Genomic DNA, 21,214 nt, shown 5'->3' on the forward strand with positions numbered 1-21,214 from the left:
AAAAAATCTCCCTCTCTCTCGTTCTGAAGGGGGTGGGGAATCAAAGGGAAGGAAAGGGGAAAGTCAAAAAAGTGGAGACATAAGAGGGGAAAGTAAACAACAGGAAAGAGGAAAAGGGAGAAGAGAGGTGATAAGAATACAGGGATGGAGATGCAGCAGAAAAAAAGATGTAGCTTCTCAAATGGAGACTGATTTGTTGAGGGAAAGAAGGAGACCGAACTAGCAGATGGGATGATGGACTGCAGGAGGAATGGGCAGAAAAAGAGACAGTGAGCTGGGAAGAAGGAAGGCAGAATGCGGAGGGAAAAGGAGAAAGAAAAGATAGAGGACAGAGGAACCAGGGTTGGGCTGAAGGAGTGAGGGATCGGCCTTCCTGTGGAACGAATGAATGATGCCTATGAAAATGAGATCTAGAGTGGAGCAGGGGCTGGTCCCAAAGCTCTGTCGTCCCAAAACCATTCTCTTTTGGGTGCAGCATATCTTAAGAAAGACATATTCATAAGAGAACAATTTGTGACTTGTATACTTGAAGCTTGATTTTCCATAGGCCATCTAGGTAGTAAAAGAGATCATCAACATGTAGAGTTCACAGCACATCCAGAGGGAAGCACAAGAGGCCGAATGGCTAATCAGATCACTGCAACTAATGGTCATGTTTTCTCAATTTCTAATCCGCCAGACTTACTGGGGTTCTCCAACTTGGAGCTACGTAAACTAATTAATATGCCGGCCAATCTAAATCAGTTTCCACTGTGGATTAAAGTCCAGGATATTCAAAACCATTTAAGTGCCTGTACTTACACAGGTGAGCAGCAATCCTGCAACCTACTAACATGAGACAGTGCAACATTTTACAAAACTGGAGGTCCAAGGGGAGCCAACTATAAAGCAAAGCAAATAAATAGCAGTGTTCTAAAAATTGATACTTGGATACATTGAGTCATTTGCATATGTACATTTACTATTTAAAGTTGTAAATGCCAAGCAGGCTTTCTAAAATGACTTTAAAATATATTTTTGAGCGGGATGTTTGGCAGTACTGAATGTGTTGGGCTCAGATCCCTTTGTTTCTGGAGGTGAGGTGGAATTCCAGTGGCCCTGTCCTGTCTCATTATAGGCCTCTTCACCAATATGGAAACACGTAGGAGCAGAGCCGCTGAAGCTCTTGCAAAAATACACTGGCTCACAGGCACCATATTCTGTGACTTGTGCTATTAAAGAAAAGGAGTGAACATAGGAAAGCTTGGTAACACCAGCCATGCCTGTGACTCTTAAATGGTTCATGCTCACCACATATAGCTCTGCTAGGCCTTGATTTACCTGATGTCTGTGGACAAAAGTGAAGTCAATTATGTCTAGAATCCTACCTCGCCATTTTCAGGTGGATCTCCATTGCCAAATGTACTAGATACCACCAGAACTAGGGTTTCATGCTCAAGATGGACAACATCATACTCATCCATCGACATCACCTGGAAGATAAATGGGTTGTTACTTGAGAAGGTACATCCAGGCACTGCACTTCTTACGGGTCCCAGGCCTATACAACAGGGATTTAGGATTTTACAACCAACACACAAAACTACAAAGAATGAACTCGGATATCATTATTTTTGATTAGCAAATTCTACATCTGCAAAGGTTAAACATGGAAACTGAGTGGGATTTGTTTTAGTGACCCCCACCTTTGATGAATTTCATTAATGGATTTTGGTTATATTGTACTGTGCATACGTTGATGTCCTTATCTACATGGGGCCATCATTGTCAAGAATGTTGAGTGAGTTTATTTTTATAGTTTTGTATTTTGAATGATCTTTGAATTCACCAATCAATATTTCCCTTTTTCTGTTTTCAGTTTTTCCATGAAGAAGACCACTTTGTAGGTGAAACTATTGGGCCAAGTTTTAGTGATACCTTTTCCTGACACCCCCAAGTCCTACCAATCTGTCCAGGCCCCAAACTCCACCCCTAAGTCAAAACACTTTCCCTCCCCATAACCTGACTTTCCCTCACTCCTCAACACTCTATGGACTTTCTCAGGGGTTGCCATTGGTGGTCCAATAACCCTCTGTTCCTGCCCAAGTCTACACTGGAATTTAAAATGGGACTGATGACCCCCTAGATATAATGCTGTGCTACCACTGCCAGGGGCTTGAAAGGCTGGCTGAGATAGCTTTTGATTATCACAAGAGACATGCAAATACAGGGCACATGGGGGTAATTTAGATTCTCTTTCTATTCCAAAGCTATGATATTGTCTATTTCAGTGGTCATCATACCTTGGCATCAAAGGCATGCTTGAAGATCTCACATAGGGTTTTTGCATAGACCTGTGACTTTCCCGTCTCTGTAGCATAGAGGATAGTAGCTTTAACTCGTTTTGCCATTGCCTGGCCCATCAATTTAGCAGAGAACTTAACTGCTCTGAAGAGGAAGAGAGATTAGAATAGCTTAGTATGTTATGTGTTTGACTTCCATATGTCAAACCGAGTCAAGTAAGGTGAAACCAATAACACTGATATCACTTTGGTGTGGGGAATGTGAATATCATCATTACCCCAGTGAAGACACCAGTGTAAAGCGGGTGTTTGAGGTTCATTCCCCACATCAAAGTGATATCAGTGTGATTGGTTTCACCTTCCTTGACTCAGTTTGACATACAGTAACATGTTTAGTTGAGCAGGTTTTATTCCATATTTTTGGGATGTGTTTGACGTCTACAAATTGTAGCTAGAGAACTGAATAAGAGAGAATTGCTTTGTATGGTTCTTGCCTGTACTTTCAGCTCAATCACAGCTGGAGTTGAGAATGATTTTGACTATGTCACATCCCTCTCAGTTCACTTAGCTTAGCTATTGCAGTTACACATCTGTATTCCTTCTTGTATTTCGCAATGGTGGATCCTATAAATGGTCATGAGGACTGAGGTGACTCCTCTCCCATCCCCCTACTGCATCTATAGCATTTCTATTCAAAGTTCAACTGACCCTAGAATCAAATCCAGGTCCCTCCAAATGACAGCATGCTTCACTGCTGCTGAACCATCTGACTGGTGCTGACCCCACCACTAGCCAAACATAGGCAGTTGCCAAAAGCACCAGAATTTGTGGAGCAGCAAATCGGCCTGTAGAGCTTATCAGGTTGAGATTAATGGCTGACAGGAATCCCCGTGTGGGAGTCATAACTCCAATTCCTCACCACTGTTTCTGGCATCAGCCCTTCCTGATGCTGATCTCAAGCATGATAAAATCAGTGTTAGAAAGTAGTAGCCCTGCAACCCTAATTGAACATGCTCATGGTAATGCTGCCCGAGTCAGGGAAAACTTTTTCGATTCGATTCACTTTTCCCACCCAATCAGGACTATTTTTCAAACGGTCTGATGGGTTTATTTTTGTAGCCTCTTCACCCCTCTCCCCCCTCTTTGCCCTCTCCAACTCCACACCGGCGCTGTGGTATAAACAAAATTAACAAAAAGAAGACTTTTCCTCTCTCTGTTAGGTCCTGGCACACGCTTGCTGCCTAACACCAGCTCTGGCAGGATACATATTCCAAATCTGATATACTGTAATCACAAAACAGAAAATAAAATTTTTTCTACCTTTTGTTGTCTGGTCATTTTATTATTCAAATCATGTTGGTTCCAGGCTCTGGTTTCTATTTGTCTTCTGTTAACTCGCTCGCCAGGGTCTCCTGTCCATTTGATGTTTTCTTCTTTCTCTGTGCTCACCATCCATCTTCCATCTCTGTACCTTCCCTTCCACTGCCACATACAACATCTGTTTCTTTCCCACTGTCTACCATCTCTCTCTCTCTCCCTGCCTTGTGCCCTGAGTCAAGCCTCTCTATTCCCCTCCATGCAGCATCTTTCCCTTCCTCCCCTCCATTATCATGTGCAATATTCCTTTCTCTCTCTCCATGCACCATCTCTCCATGCCCTCCACCCTATGTCCAACATTTCTCTCTCTTTTCTATGCATGTATCCCTACTCTCCACCATATACAGGATTTTTCCCTCTCACCCCTTTCTACCTCTTTGTTGCATCTCTCCCTCCATCTCCTCCACCCCATGTCCAATAAGGTTTCCTTTCTCCTCTCTCCCCCCCCCCATGAGCAGCAGCTTTCCATCCCTCCCTCCTATCCCTCAGTGCAACAGCCTTGAATCGGGCAGCACTAGCTCATGGTGTCAGTCTTAAGGAAGAGGAATGGGAAGTAAGTTGGGATTCATGGGGCAGGCATAAGGCTGATTTGCTTAGGGCACCCATGGGGTCCTGTCTTTCATAGGTCCTGTACCTAGCTAGTCTGGGGTAGAACATTTTATATGAGTGATCAGAAGTCATGACATCTCTCACTATGAGCCTCAGTCCAGATGCAGGTCAGTGCATTAACAAATGTTTGGGGATCTCAGGACGTAAACAGAAGAAAGTGTTACAGGTCACAGTGGTTTGGTAGAACTATGTGCCTTTGTAGGAGGGGGGGAGATAGAAAATGTAAAATGGGGTTATGTTAGGTTAAACTGTACAATTCGTACCAATCTATCCATATAAGGAGAAAAACTCCTTATAAAAAGGCTAGTAATAGCAAACCAAACTGACAATAGTGGTTCAGACAAGGTCATACTCCAACTATGATCCAGTAATTGGTATCCAAACAATTCTAATTGTATCATAATCTCTAAATTAGTAAATTAACTTAGCCTTGTCAGTGTCAAGGTGGATGCATGACATATACCATCACTTCCTAGAAGAAAACTGGCCGTCTCAGAGGGAGCAACTTACTTGGCTAGCTTTTTGAAACCAATAGCTCTCTTTTTTGTTGGGGTCCCATTGACACCCTTCCAAACATGAGTGTTCCAAGGATCGGGCTGGGAAAGGAGAAAACAAAAAGGAAATCATTCCCTTCTCCAAAAACATTGATCGATACTGAGCATGGTTCATGACAGATACAATTTCAAGACCAGCTATGGAAATGTAATATTTCGAGAGGGTCAAGATTGAAAACAATTTATATGGTTAACTTGAACATCTACAACTACTTATCATTTCTATAACACTGCTAGACATACATTACACATGCAAGAGATAATCCCATAAGAACATAAAAATAGTCTTACTGGGTCAGACCAATGGTCCATCTAGCCCAGGAGTCCATTCCTCAAGGTGGCCAATCCAGGTCACTAATACCTGGCAAAAACCCAAATAGCAGCAATATTCCATGCTACCAATTCAGAGCAAGCAGTGGCTTCCCCCATGTATGTCCCAATAACAGAATATGGACTTTTCCTCCAGGAACTTGTCCAAACTTTTTTAAAACCAGCTACATTAACTGCTCTTACTATAACATCTGGCAACACATTCCAGAACTTAGTGAAAAAATATTTCCTCCTATTGGTTTAAAAAGTATTTCCCTGTAACTTCATCGAGTGTCCCCTAGTCTTTGTCATTTTTGACGGAGTGAAAAATCGATCCACTTGTACCCGTTCTACTCCACTCAGGATTTTGTAGACTCCCCTCAGATGTCTCTTATCCAAGCTGAAGAGCCCCAACCATTTTAGTCTTTCCTAACAGCTTCAGCACTAACTCCTGATGTAAACAAAGCATTTATTGGCTCTCGCTCCCCTCCCTTGGTTTGTCTTGTATCCTGTGCTCAATTTAGGTCCCTTTTCATTGCTGATGTCTTATGAGTGATACAAATGTATATGTTTGTTTCAAACTGGAAAAAAAATACTGCACAATAGTACCTGTGGCAGAAAAATACAAATAATCTCCCATATTCAGTATCCTCAAAGAACCCTTAATTAGCTGGAAAATAAACACAAATTTACAAATGATAGAAACGTGAGATAACTGGCACTTCCATATGTCTGGGCACATTGTACTATTCCAGAGAATAGGGTGTAACTGCATGAGGGTACACATGGGCTGGACGTGGATATCTTCCCCAAATGTGCACACTCACTGACCTGGCATGAGCTAGTGTGTCTAAGATTGTGCACACATCGTTGGACTTAAGCATCTGTGCACACTTAGCAAGGGTGGGAGATGCCTGGAGCTCTTAACTTTCCTGGCATAAGTAGCATCTCCAAATTGCTCCTAGCACCGGCCATGGCTCTCCCTCTGATGTCATTTCCTGATCGCGGGACCAGTAAGTGATATCAGAGAGAGAGCAAGGCTGGCGCGGGCAGCAAGTTGGAGCTGCTGCATGTGCCAGCGAAGAGCTAGATGTATGGGGGGGGAGGGAGGAGGAGTGAAGGTGTGCATGCAGTGGGGGAGGGGTGGGAAGGAGCAGGGGGGCAGAGAGGAGGAGAGTGCAGGCGCCCCTACCAAGGCACCCCACACACACCCTTACTATGCAACTGCTAAGGATTCATGATTCAAAGGACTTACCCCCCCTCTTCTACGAAACCGCGCTAGCGGTTTTTAGTGCAGAGAGCCGCGCTGAATGGCTCGCGCTGCTCCTAACGCTCATAGGAACTCAATGAGCATCAGGCCATTCAGCGCGGCTCTCTGTGCTAAAAACGCGGTTTCGTAGAAGAGGGGGTTAGTGCTCCTAACTTTGAGATCTGGCTCCAAAATTGGCCTCTGAAAATTGAGTAGGGCTGAGTGGCTAACTTTATACTCAAAATTTTACTGACCTCCTAGATTTACAATTCTTAAACAGTAAGAATAGAAATCTTACTTACGATACTGCTTAAATGGATCAGTAAGAAAAAGATGGTTTGGTTTCTAAGCATTCAAAAGCACCTGGGTCCCTTCTCTTTCTCTTGAGCTTTTTCATACTAACACATTTGTATTAATAATAAGCAGTCATAATTGACTGAGCCACCCACATATATCGAATCAAGCATTCTTACAATAACCGTGCTCACTTGCTTATAATTACCCATTTAACATTGCTATCTTGCAATGGTAAAAACACAGCAGTGTAATAATACAGTAAGGATCCCACGTAGCTGGTAAATAGGAAACCTTTTGTGTGTGGCCATAAATACATTATGAAATATTGCAACCTTTGATAAGCAGTACAAAACATGAATGACAATTCCAAAGATGCCAGGCAATCGGAGAGCAAGCATATATTAACCAGGGACAGAGGAAGGAACAAATTAGGAATCTTTTGTCTTTTTCATGCAATGAAAAAAACCAATGCCAACTAGAAACCGAGTCCTAGAAAACAAGGCGTTTGGATCACTTCTTATTTTCAACAGATCATTTTTAGAAAGTGCAAATACAGCAGCTGCCGAACCCCACTGCAACCGTCAATCCAAATCTCGTGGCTTATATCTCACAATAAGAACCTCTCAAACAGCAGGTTTTTATGACTCATGATCAAAACATTGAGAAATATTACGCATTTTAAACCATGTGATCTGCGCCCTTCCCTGTGACAAACTACTTTTCATCATCCCATTCAGCCTATGAGGAAGAAAGGATCAGTTAGCAAGTAGAAACGTAGAAATATGACAGCAGATAAAGGCCAAATGGCCCATCCATAGCATCCACTATCTCCTCCTCTCCCTATTGGCTAAGGCGCTTAACATTTGCATCTCCTCTTCCTATTGGCTAAAGCTCTTTACACCTGCATTGTGATGTCACAGGGCTTTATGGTTATAGAAACATGATGGAAGATAAAGGCCAAATGGCCCATCCGTAGCATCCACTATCTCCTCCTCTCCCTATTGGCTAAGGCTCTTAACGTTTGCATCTCCTCTTCCTATTGGCTAAAGCTCTTTACACCTGCATTGTGATGTCACAGGGCTTTATGGTTATAGAAACATGATGGCAGATAAAGGCCAAATGGCCCATCCACAGTAACCATTATCTCTTTCTCTCTCTGAGAGATCCCACGTGCCTATCCCAGGCCCTTTTGAATTCAGACACAGTCTCTGTCTCCACCACCTCTTCCAGGAGACTGTTCCATGCATCTACCACCCTTTCTGTAAAATAGTATTTCCTTAGATTACTCCGGACTTGTATCTCAGAGCCTGGGAAATTCCCTTCTGCAAATCCAGCAATGTGGGGCATCTCATCCTTGGAGAGACATCCTTCAAGTATTAGGTATTGAAGCTCAAAGAACATCCGACAGGTCACTCACTGCAGCAAAATAAAAATGATAAGTATTTTATCTTTGAATTAGTCCTCAAAAGCAGCTGAATGAGGATTGCAAAGATGGGGGATGTTCTGCTATTTCTCACCAGGGGTCCAAAAGGAGCCAAACTACCTATCTAGAAATCTGGATGTTTTAATGAACTACCCCTCAAGAGGCTGAAGGTTGGATGGGCTTGAAAAGGCTCCGAGTCTGAGATATTAGTGGCTGGGTCTGGATCAGTGTGCTCTAGACCCATATGGAAGGAGGAAACAGCCATGCTGTTATCATTCCTGTCAGCTCTGCTCCATAACCTTGGAGACCGCTAAAGTCAGTTGCTTCTATCTCTACAACAACCCAAAACTCACCACTTCCTCTCTGACACACTATCCAGACTCTTGTCCACACTCTCGTAACCTCGCGCTTGGGAATATTGCAATTTACTTCCAACAGTTCTCCCACTGAACTGCCTCCCTCCCTGCAATCTGTGCAAAACTCTGCTGCACGACTCATCCTTTGCCAACCTTGCTACACTCACGTTACCTCTCTCCTCAAATCACTTCACTGACTCCCTAACTAACTGCCTTTGCATAGAGTTCAAACTCGTCTTACTAATATACAAATGTGTTCATTCTGCAGCCTCTCAATATCTCTCCTCTCTTGTCTCGTCTTATACACCTCCTTGAGAACTCTGGTGCTCAGATAAAAGTAACTTCTCCTTCGCTGCCAATTCCTGGCTTCGTTCCTTTCACCACGCTGCCCTGTATACCTTGGATAGACTACCTGAATCCGTGCGTCACACCCCTTCCCTTCCCCTGTTCAAAAATAAACTGAAAGCCCACCTTTTCAAGAATGTCTTCAACGCATAACCCTCTCCCCTCTGCTCATCACTCTAGCCAGCAGTTTAACCATCCCCTGTAATCTCTACTTTGGCATCCTGTTTGTCTGTCTTGATTGATTAGATTGTAAGCTCTTTCGAGCAGGAACTATTTCCTTTGTGACTCTGTACAGTGCTGCGTACATCTGGTAGCACTCTATAAATAATTAATAGTAGTACACTTCCCCCTCCGTATTCATGGTGGTTAGGGGCAGAGCCGGCCCGCAAATATTAAAAAACTGCAAATAATATTCGGGCCGGTTCTGCCCCTAACCACCGCTTCCCCCTGGCTATTTTAACCCCTGTGAGCCCCCCTCCCCCCTTAAGCCTTGGTGGTCTAGCGGGTTTTCGGGCAGGAGCGATCTTCCCACACTCCTGCCCCGTGCAGATCACTCACAGGAAATGGCTTGAGCTCCCGTCATCTCTCGAGAGACAGCCATTTCCTATGAGTGATCTGCACAGGGCAGGAGCATGGGAAAATCGCTCCTGCCCCGAAAACCCGCTAGACCACCAGGTAAGGCTTGGGGGAGGGAGGGGGGGGGGGTTCACAGGCCTTAAAATAGCCCAAAAGATGAAAATGATTTTTTTGGGAGGAAAATTGCGAATAATCAAAACCGTAGATATGGAAACCGCGAATACGGAGGGGAAAGTGTAGTAGTAAGAACATAAGAACATAAGCAGTGCCTCTGCTGGGTCAGACCAGAGGTCCATCATGCCCAGCAGTCCGCTCACATAGCAGCCCATCAGATCCAGGACCTTTATAGTTATCCTCTATCTATATCCTTCTATCCCCTTGATATAAAGGTAAGCTGTTTGCTCCTTAGGCTTCTTTATCTGTGGACAGTAGGAAAGAGTCGAGACAACAGGATATCTAGACTTAAGATCTCTCTTTATTCAGTGCGATCATAACCTATCTTGGATCCCTAAAGCCAAAAGACTTTGAGGTGCACACGTCAACATTAATGAGATTGACTTGGGAGGTCTTCCTTCCATGTCAAGCTTGAGAAGTGAGAAGGATCCCCTACCCTGCTGACCACAATGCTGATACTGCCTCTTTTTCCGAGCTGTTCAAATGAATACTGCGCTTTCTCATCTACTCCTGTTGTTGTCTAGTAGATTCTTTAAAAGGTTTTATTTTTCAACAATAACTTGGTGGATGACAACCGCACCTTCCCCAAAAGAATGTCAATGATCTTCCTTCAAAATACACCTAAAAGCACATTCTAAAAACTTTGTTATCATAGAAAGAATAGAAAAGCTGCAGGGTGAGTATGTTGTGCATAAAAAAAGAATTAGTTCTGCACCAGAGAAAGTTAAATCAGCCAACAAAATCCAGCTGTTCTCAACATTGTTAAAGTCTATATGGGAAATGAGTCCAAGTCAGAGATTCTAAACTTATCCAAGGATAATGTAAACTAATGAGCGATTAATCCTAGGGCCAATATTCTGGTGAACAATGTTTGGTTGAAGATATTCAGATAAAATTAACCAGTTCATTTTTCCCACCCCTTCCTGTCTGAAATCTGTTGTCGATAAAGGGAGCAAAAGACTGAATTCGGGGATTGAGCTGGGCCCTTGCAGGGCAGTGTACAATTTGGCCACTCAGTCGCCAGACTGGTCCCAGGTTGCTATTTTTAATAATGATAAAAATAGGGAAGGGATGGGAGGAGGAGAGTTCAGTTTGGTCACACATTGGAAATATTCTTAAAATGAGAGGCGGTCTAAATGTGTAATGCACAAGACAAGGAACTGTTCTAAGTTTTCTCGAGGTCCTTGCAGGAGGAAGCCAATGAGCTCTCAAATTTGTGGAGAAACTCCTCTTTCCAGCCAACTCCTAATGTAGGTTTTGTAGCTTTTTCCTCTGAGAAAAATAAACTAAGATCCAGAGGATGACTTTCTCTGGGTTGGGAGCAACTGGTGGAGATTACTGGGAGAAGTGTGATTAAGACCTGTGCTCTGTTTGCACTGATTGATGTTCAGGAATGACAGGCCTAGATTAACTCAGAGACATGAAGACCTCAGCTCCACAGTTGTGCTATACTAGTTAGAAGGGATGAGCTGTGGTTTGCAATGGGAAATGTCAACGACAACGTATGTCGCATTGTTGCACGTTGTTAATGTTTGGTTTAAATAACTATGTGGACAAACTAAATACCCTTCAGTTCTTAATTCTATCTCAGAGGAGATCAAGGAAAAGAAATCTAACACAAAAGTGTGGTTTAAATATTCAAGGCCTTGAGGAGCATTTGGACCTCGTACTAAATTGGTAAGATGACAGCCATAAGTCTCCCCGAATTACAAGTGACTGACATTTTATTGGGATAATGACATCATCAATTAATTCATTATTAAACATACGTAGTTGGTATATCTTTCAATTACAATCCATTTACAAATTGCATACTTCAGCAATATTCTATTGTTTCTTTTCAAGCCACATGGTTTCTGGTTAATCATACTTCATTAGTATTTTTCCTTAGCAACAAGTGATGACTTAACTCATCACATGCTATTGGTTTCACCCCTGTCAGCAATTAGAAGGAAGTGAACATGTTCATCGAGGACATGCTGACCTTGTTGACATGCTCTATTCTATTGCAAGAATCTATTTTACAGGTTGAGGGCTTCTGTGCACTCTCTGCACAGAAGGCACCCTGTTTCACAAGAGTGCTCACTCTTAATGAGTTTGCCCCCCCCCCCCAAACAAAAATGAAGACTAACCATAACAAAACAAACAATGCTGCAAATACTGGAAACAAAACCAAACAGAAGCGGTTGGAAGACAGCAAACTTGAGAAGAGATGGGGCTTAGCTACATTCTGGATCAATGCTTTTTACAAACAAAATAATTCTCCAGGATTCATAAGAACATAAGAATTGCCACTGCTGGGTCAGACCAGTGGTCCATTGTGCCCAGCAGTCTGCTCCCGCGGCAGCCCTTAGGTCAAAGACCAGTGCCCTAATTGAATCTAGCCTTACCTGCGTACGTTCTGGTTCAGCAGGAACTTGTCTAACTTTGTCTTGAATCCCTGGAGGGTGTTTTCCCCTATGACAGCCTCCGGAAGAGCGTTCCAGAGATCGATTACTTACTCCATACATCCCAATGAGGACACTCCATTCTACCCAACAAAATCTATTAACTATTCCTTCTCCAAAGCATATAATGTTATGACACCACGTGAAAAACCATTTTCTCAGTAACAGCTCCTACTCTCTGGAGCGCTCTTCCATCATAATGTTCTCATGAAACCTCATTGACTAACTTTAAAACCAAATCTCAAAACTTTTTTATTCAACAATGCCTACGATACAATATCTTAAGGCATAACAATTTTAACTTGATCTAAGAAGTACTTGATAAATCTATATAACCCCCTTTCCTAATGTGATTCTCCCTCCCCCTTTCCTATAACTATTTTACCATATAATATTTTATGTCTTTTATGTACTGTACCTCCCATTCTTTATATTTTTCTTTCCCTCCCCCCTTTTTTATTTCACACCACTCAGTACTACATTCCTCCCTCTGTATTTGCGGGGGTTAGGGGCAGAGCTGGCCCGCGTATATGGAAAATTCTCAAATAACTGTAGGACCGACTCTGACACACCCCTCTTGCCTCCCTCCTGTGTCCCGGACCTTACCTGGTGATCTAGCAGTGACGTGGGGCAGAAGCGAGCTTCCTACACTCCTACCCCGCGCAGAGCCGTCATCAAAAATGGCTGCCATGAGTTCCCATTGTGAGACCACGGGAACTCCACAGCTGCCATTTTTATGATGTCTCTGCACGGGGCAGGAGTGTAGGAAGATCGTTCCCGCCCTGCGTTACCACTAGACCACCAGATAAGGTTGATTCACTAGGGGGGTCTCAGCACAAAAACGTGAATAGTCAAAAACGCGTGTGCCGAAACCGTGAATAAGGAGGGAGGAGTGTATAGCAATGAGCAGAATATTAAAACTTAAATATTTTATTTATTTAAAAAATTTCTTAACCACCTACACCTAGGTGATTTACAAAACTACAATGATAAAATAACAATAAGTCTGTGCTGACAAATAACAAAACATGAATTATTTTCAGAGAACCGTTACATATTGTTGGCAATTCCTTCAATGACCTCTCTAAGCAATCAATTAAATGCTCTCATAAATAAGGTGGGTTTTAATGTCTTCTTAAATTTTGGGAGATCCAAAAGGGCTTTCAGTGGTCCAGTTAAACTGTTCCATAAAGCTACCCCTGCCTTAGACTTTCGTAATGTATTTTCAAAAAAATCTGTCTGACAGTTTTATCGTCCCTTCAGAACGTAAGTTTCTAAGTGGTCGATAGTCTCATTGCCTGTATCAAGTACCGAAGAACCAAATAAACTTAAAACTTGATCCGCTAGTCAGTGAAGGATCACCTGCTTCAAGCAACCGATTTAATTTGTGAACTATGCAGGCAGTTAGAGAAGCGTAGAGCAGAGAAGAGGCGAAAGATTCATTGACTGAATAACGAGTCTGACACATACAAATCATTAGTTATGTTTGCCCTAATCTCTAGAATGAATTGCCACTTAAGCAGAAGAATCAAATGATTTGGTTATTCATAAACGGGTAAAATCCTATTTATTGCTTCAGGCATATGTGGAGGATTCATCGTGGGATGTAATGTAATGTTATTAATGATGGAAACCGTGATTGTAATCTGCTTTGATGTACAATGCAGGGTGGAATATCAAATCATAATAAAGCAAAGCAAATCTGGAGAGTACTCAGAAGAGTGGCCAGGTTTTGTAAAATACAGTCAACATTTCATGGAATACAGTATTCAATTTTTGATATTAGTTTTGATGTTTTGCACTTGATTTTCAACAAGTGTGTTGGGGGGGGTCTTTGTCTCCATTTTTTTGCCATTCCTTATAGCAGTGTATTGCAAACTTTGCGCCTCCCGAGATTTCTGATGTGCCGCGGTACCCTGGGGAAGAGGAGAGGAACTGGCGCCGGCTGTTTACAGGACGTGCCTTTCGTGAAGAGAGGCATGTCCTGTAAGCAGTCTCCCGATGCCGGCCCTTCCCTCCAGCGCAGGTCCTTCTCTTGGCGCAAGGCCCGTTTGAAGGGCCTTGGTGCATGCGCTGACGTCGGCGCGATTCTGGGTGTCTTGAGCCGGGGACACTAGGTTTAGTGTGTCCTGGCTCGAAAACGTTTGCGAGACACTACCTTATAGGAATGAAAATACCACCACCACATTAACAAACAAAGCAGAAGCATCGTGGGAAGCAATTCCCTGTCAACATCTTCAGCTTTTTCATAAGTGTAAATGCTTCAGATTAAGGTTAACTTGGGTCTTGCTCGTATATAGGCATTGACTCTCCACAATGATTTTTTTTCCCCATCTTGACTCTTTTTTTCTTTATGGTTGGCACTAATACACCACCGACACTGGGTTAGCTGAAGCCTACATGCCCTGCTTGGGCACTTGACCAATGCTTTAAATGCACTTAGAACAGCCAAGTATAATACAGATCCAGAGGCTTAGTTACCTGGTATTCAAAGGTGGGGGTGAGCCGGTAATTGAGCATCTCTTGGTGAAAGACGGGAGTGATGCTGCCAGACATCGGTGGGACAATCCAAACCCAGTCAGCTGGGCATCCGCCACGGCAGCGATACTCATTCTCCATATGCTTAATAAAGGACTCAGTGGCTGAGTGATGGTCAACAATTGTCACCTTATCGCTCTATTTTAGGGGAGAATGTGGTTAGACATGAATAATTATCATCAAGACAATTCAGATTTCATCCAAAACAATTCTGAATTTAGCTGGATTGACAAAAGCCGTAGCCACCGCCTTCTCAGTTCAGGCCAGATTGAATCTATGCTGCCCAACCAGCTCTAGAAACCTGGGCGCAGTGATCTGTTATCCGCCCTGAGCTTTCTGGGAGGGCGGGAGATAAACCGAACTAAATAGTAAATAAAGATACTCATCTGATAACTTCCAGCCTGAGGTAAATGGTAAAGGTCAGGAGTTGAGCCGAGTCACGTCAGCTCAGAAATTGATCCGGATTAGAGACACCTTACTGTCAGAGCGAGAGGGGAAAATCCCCTGCTGACACATTTTAAGACTTCTGACAGCTGAGGAGAGGACATGGAGGCTGTCGGGGGAAGATTTTAGAAGGGCCATTCGAAATTGACAACAGGAAGGAGTGGGGCAGGTTTTCTGAGGACTGGTCAATGTGGGCTACCATTAACCTGCATTATTTTACAGTTATTAGTAACTAGAAGGTAGATAATCATGTGGCAATGTCCAGGCACCAGCATGGATTAGCTGGGTTTATGCAGCCGGCTCTCTCTAACGTGGTTAAGTGAGATTTTCAGCACTTAACCACATAAGCAATGTCCCGTAAAACTAGGACTGAGTTTTATGCTCTCTGATATAGCTACTTAACTTAGGTGGTGAAGTACTGAATTTATTTTAGTTATTTATTGGGATTTATCAACCACCTTTTCATGAAGAGATTCACCTAAAGTGTCTACAGGTCCTCAGGTCAGGACAGAATAAGCAAAAGATGGTAGCACCAGATTATACAAATAAATTATAGAAACATTTCAACATCTGAAGGGGTAAGGGAGGGGGAGAGGAGGCGATGGATGATTAAAAGGTGACCAGCAATAGAACTTTATGGTTTTCAATGCATTAAAAAAAAAAAAACTCAGGGGTAGATAAGCCGCTGCCCCTCCCCCCCCCCCCCCCCCATCCCCAGCAGTCAGCCCTGGGCTGAATTAACCCAGACTCTAGCACAGAACATCTGCTTATGTGCAGTCACCCAGATGTTAACTGGGTAGCAGCTGGTGTTCAGACCAGCTCCCAGTTAGCTCAGTGGATAAGCGTAGGACAGCCATGGAATACTACTGGATGGCTTTAGCCTTTTGAATTAGGTCCAGGTTTTGCTTAGGTTCTTTTTGGTTAACTTCAATAATCTTGTATTGCTCTGAGCATGAGGCCTCACCTTACATATTTTTTGATCAGTCTCATGTTTTGCTCAGTCTCTCCTGACCTGAGAAAGGGGATTTTCGCTTCCCAAACCTAGTAAGTCATTTTAGAAGGATTGGGTGGCATTTGAAATTCAGCAGCGCCACTCATCTGGTAAGACCCACTGCTACCTGGATTATCCGGATCCTGATGCTGAAAATCTCCACTGCCTCCCTGACATTATCTGGGTAGATCCGGGATAGAGTTACCCGACGTCTGGAATTCCCCAGACATGTCCAGGGGTCTGGACGGCTTTTCAAAACCCGGCCCTTTGTCCAGGTTTTGAAAAGCTTTCCTTCGCGTAGTAGAGCATCCGTGCATGTGCAGATACGACGCGCGCATGTTGTCATTGTGACACACCTGCGGATGTTCTGCCCGACAAGAGTAAGCGGCGGGGGCAGGGCTGGGGCAGGCTTGGGGGCGGGACCATGGTGTGACAGGGTGGGGATGGGTGGAACTGTGTGAGCCGGGGGCGGGTCTAGGGGGGGTCTGAATTTTCTGGATGGAAAATCTGGTAATCCTAAGCTGGGACGGTCTGGGGGTGGGGCTGGAAGTTTCCCAGATACCACCAAGGCCTGACCACAGAGTTCAAACAATGGCCAGCTAGTTTACAAGTGTAAGTAGCGATTGTGGGAAAGCTGTTCCTTGCTTGTGTTTCGAGTGAGCAGTCGATGTCTGGGTTTAATGTTGGCAGCAGTCAGCAAAACTCTGATCGCTGCCAGCTGAATATCAGGCCCAAGTATTTGAAGGTCTGGATCACATATCTCCCCTCTCCCTCCTCTCCTCCAGGTCTTCAAGTCTCCTCTCATGCACCTTCTGATTCAGACCCACTTTCCTCTGAACCACTCCGTTACAGAATTAAGTTTCACATTTATTCACCGCTAGCATGGATGGGCTTCCAGGTGCGTTAGGGCCTTAACGCGCGGAATAGCCCACGCTAGCCGCTACCACCGCCTCTTGAGCGGGCGGTAGGTTTTCAGCTATCGCGCGCTAATCCGGTGCGTGCGCTGAAAAAGCTAGCACACCTTCGTAAAAGAAGCCCACAATGCGCTAATTGCAATGCAAAATTCATGCTCGTTCCCCACCCACTTCAAGCCCAGTTACTGCATGAATTAGCGCTCGCGCTAGCGGCATGCGTTAGTCATAGCCTTCACTTTCGCCTGATTTCATAAAGATAAATCCGACAAGAATTCTTGCTTTTTTTATACAATTACAGCTTTCTCTTTTTATTTATTTATTTTTGTCATGGGCAGAGCAGAATGTTTCTGTATCTAAGTGGCTCTGGAGTATTTCCCAAAGTAATTATTCACTGCTCAGCTGCAGATTAGATTGAATTGATGCCAGAGAGGAGAGAACTAGAATATATTTTACATCCCCTCACTATCGTCAACATTTTCAGCACCTAAGTCACCATTTGATATTATTTCAGTCTGCAGCCCAATTTTCCTGTCTTCAACACAGTTCCTGGAACATCTCCAGCTTCATAAATTTCAAGGTTAACAGGTCGTATCTAAGAAACACAGCTAAACCGAAGGTTGTGTGGAAGGACTTGGAAAGACCTGCTGTTTGGCAGCTGTAGTAACCGGTGCCCACCTTCCCTGTAGTACCTGGTAACTGTAGAGAACGGCGATGTTAATTTCTACCAGCGCCTGGTCTTTCCACAGCGATGACATTTTCCGTGTGTCCAGGCTCATTTTTTTGGCAACTTCCTGCAAAAACCAACAGATCAGCCTGAATGATAATTCTGTTACTGGGAGTTTCCAGTTAGAGAATGGCACAGGGACATATTTTTCCCTGTCCCCGTGGCAACTCATTTCCCGTCCCATCCCGGAGAGCTCTTTTCCTGTCCCTGCCCCATTCCTTCATGCTCCGTCCTTATCTGCACAAGCCTCAAGCACTTTAAAATCATACGTGTTTGAGGCTTGTGCGGTTAAGGCAGAGCTTACAGGAAAGGGGCAAGGACAGTGACAAAACTCATGGGGATGGGGCAAGGAATTTGAGTTCCAGCGGGGACGGAGACAAATTTCTAGTTGCAGCTCTTTGCATCACAGTATTCTGATTTCAGCATTATTGAGGAGTAATCTTATAAAGCATTGTCCACATGGAAAACATGTTATACAAATATGATTTTATAAAATAGTGCATCTGATAATACATCAACACATAGGCATGCTGACAAGATCACGGGTTGAAACAGTATATCACAGCTAGGCATGCCCAGGAGTGTAGTTTAGCAGAGAAGGAACAGAACTGTGATGCACACATTTATTTGATTTAAAATGCACATCTACCCCTAGAACACATGCACAAAGGGCCAAATTCTCTAAAGGACTTCTAATTTTAGGCACAATGTGGATGTTCATCGACTTAGGTGTCCATATAAAGTGGATAATAAGTCCAATTAATGACTTTAACAAGCATTAATTGGAACTTAGACGTCCAAACGCTAGATGTGATTCTACAACTAGACGTCCGCAATTTTGTGGACGCCTTTCGGAAAAAGTCACGCCTAAAAAATAGGTGTGGGTGTGGCTTGATTTGGACATCCATTTACAGAATTGCATGCTGCTCAACGCCCAAATGCGCCTACCTAATGCCTAAAATCTAGGCATTGCACAACCAGGTCTACTTTTGAGCGTGAGTTGGGCGCTAGGTAAACATGAGTTAGGTGGACGTGATTTAGGCATCTCTTAGGCATGCCATAGGCGTCCATTTATAGGTGAATGGGGCTTTTTTGGGGGGTATAGAGGACTCCAGGTTGATATTAAGCTCAAAATATATTTTATAATGCATTACTCAAGCAAAGCAGATGGGAAAAAAAATATATATATATATTGTATACTAAACCTCATTTCCAACAGGTTAAGAACATAAAAGGAAATACACCACTCACATACTGAATCACATATTCACACTTTTTACATACTAGTGACTGCCAATGGTGATGTGTGGCTACGAAATAGGGATTTTTTACTTCCTTTCTGGTTTCATTATAACCTTATTGAGCAAAGGAGCCACAGGGCCTCATTGGAGGTCTGTACTCGTAAGAGCTCACAATCTCACTTATTATGTATAAAAATTTAAATTTATTATTTAAAATTTATATGGTTATTATATACCTTCCATGCTCCTTCTGTTTCTTCACAGGGACCCGTCTAATCTAGTTCTTTGAAGTTTTACTAATAGATGACTTTAACATGCCAGATGTTGATTTAGGGTATATCTATTGCAGGGTCTTCTAGAAGTAGGGAGATCCTGGATTCTCTACAAGAAGAACTATTCCAGCAGTTGGTAATGGAACCCATGCGGGATGGGTCATAGAGGACTTAGTGCTTACAAATGGGGAAACTGTTTCTGATGTTACCATGGGTGATTATCTGGCATCCAGTGATCACTGCATGGTACGGTTTAATATTAAAATGGGTATAGAGAGGGCTCATTCAAAAGCAAAGGTTCTAGACTTTTAAAAAACTAACTTTGTTCAGATGAGGGATTACTTCAAGGAAATGTTGTGTGGGTGGGAATGTCTGGAAGGAGTGGACATGTGGTAGGCAAAACTGAAAGGAGCGATGGTAAGGGCGACAAACCTTTTTGTGAGGCAAGTAAGTAAAAGTAAGAGGAAAAGAAGGCTGCTTTGGATCTCAAAAGTAGTAGCTGAGAAGATAAGGAATAGGAGGTTAGCTTTCAAAAACTACAAAAGATCGCAGAAAGAGGAAGACAGGCAAAAATATCTGGAAAAGTTAAGAGAGGTTGGTTGTGTAGTCAGAAAAGCACAGATGCAAATGGAAGAAAAAATAGCTGACATGGTAAAACGGGGAGACAAGACATTTTTAGATATATTAGTGATAGGAAGAAGTGCAAAAGTGGCATTGTGAGACTCAAAGGTGAAGGGGAGAAATATGTAGAAGCTGATAAAGAAAAGGCCGAATTGCTCAACAAATATTTCTGTTCTGTGTTCACCCCAATCAATCACTGGGAGCGGAACCACAGAAGACAAATGAAAATAACAATGGAGGTGTGATAGATCCTGAAAGTAAGGTGTTCGTGAGGAGCTAGCCAAACTAAAGCTGGATGAAGCGATGGGCCCTGATGGCAAATAACCCACCATACTGAAGGATCTTAGGAAGGTCATCCAGAACTTTTCAATGCTTCTCTAGAGTTGGGAGTCATAACAGAGGACTGGAGAAGGATGGATGTGGCCCCTCTCCACAAAAGTTGAAAAAGGAGGAGGTAGGGTACTACAGGCCAGTAAGTCTGACTTCTGTGGTAAGTAAATTAATGGAAACACTTTTAAAACAGAGAATTATGAAGTTTCTAGAATCCTGTGGATTACAGGACCAGAGGCAATATGGATTCATTAGAGGCAGCTCTTTTCAGACAAATCTGATCAATTTCTTTTACCAAAACCTTTGACACTATTCCACACAGGCATCTAATAAATAAGCTGAAGCCCTCAGTCTGGGCCCCAGAGTGACAGACTGGGTCAGGAACTGGTTGAGTGGAAAGTGACAGGGTATAGTGGTCAACAGAGATCTCTTTGAGGAAAGGGCTGTTACCAGTGGTGTACCTTAAGTTTCAGTTCTTGGGCCCATTCTTTTTAACATTTTTGTAAGCAATATTGTGAAAGTCTTTCTGGTAATATTTGCCTCTTTGTGGATGATATCAAAATCTGCAATGGAGTAAACACCCTTGATGGTGTGAATAACATGAGGAAGGACCTAGCAGACCTTGAATGGTCTAGAACAGGGATCTCAAAGTCCCTCCTTGAGGGCCGCAATCCAGTCGGGTTTTCAGGATTTCCCCAATGAATATGCATTGAAAGCAGTGCATGCACATAGATCTCATGCATATTCATTGGGGAAATCCTGAAAACCCGACTGGATTGCGGCCCTCAAGGAGGGACTTTGAGATCCCTGGTCTAGAACTTGGCAGTTAAGTTTTAATACCAAGAAATGCAAAATCATGCATTTGTGCTGCAAAAACCTGGAGGATAGTATGTGATGATATTAAAGTGGCCAAACCACTGGACAAATCTAGAGACCGCACTTCCAGAAAGATATAAACAGGATGGTATCTGTTCAGAAGAAGGCTACTAAAATGGTGGTCTTTGTCATAATGCATACGGGGAAAGACTTAAAGATCTCAATCTGTATTCTTTGGAGGAAAGGCAGGAGAGATATGATAGAGAAGTGGTTTAAATACCTATGTGGCATAAATTTACATATATTCTTATAGGATGAAGACGAA

General features: G+C 43.2%; 1 protein-coding gene across 5 annotated transcripts in view; it reads right to left on the minus strand.

Annotated features, from left to right (window-relative positions):
* Window positions 1–21,214, minus strand: part of NOS1 (nitric oxide synthase 1) — a 412,853-nt gene that overhangs the window by 107,059 nt on the left and 284,580 nt on the right. For all 5 annotated transcript variants that reach the window (XM_033956098.1, XM_033956097.1, XM_033956099.1 and 2 more), the window contains 5 exons: window positions 17,575–17,676; window positions 14,480–14,674; window positions 4,779–4,864; window positions 2,283–2,427; window positions 1,368–1,472 (listed from right to left, as the gene is read on the minus strand). In XM_033956098.1, coding sequence (XP_033811989.1) covers window positions 1,368–1,472; window positions 2,283–2,427; window positions 4,779–4,864; window positions 14,480–14,674; window positions 17,575–17,676 — 633 coding nt within the window. The remainder of the gene's footprint in view (window positions 1–1,367; window positions 1,473–2,282; window positions 2,428–4,778; window positions 4,865–14,479; window positions 14,675–17,574; window positions 17,677–21,214) is intronic.

This window comes from Geotrypetes seraphini, chromosome 8, assembly GCF_902459505.1.
Source record: "Geotrypetes seraphini chromosome 8, aGeoSer1.1, whole genome shotgun sequence".
Classification (NCBI taxonomy): Eukaryota; Metazoa; Chordata; class Amphibia; order Gymnophiona; family Dermophiidae; genus Geotrypetes; species Geotrypetes seraphini.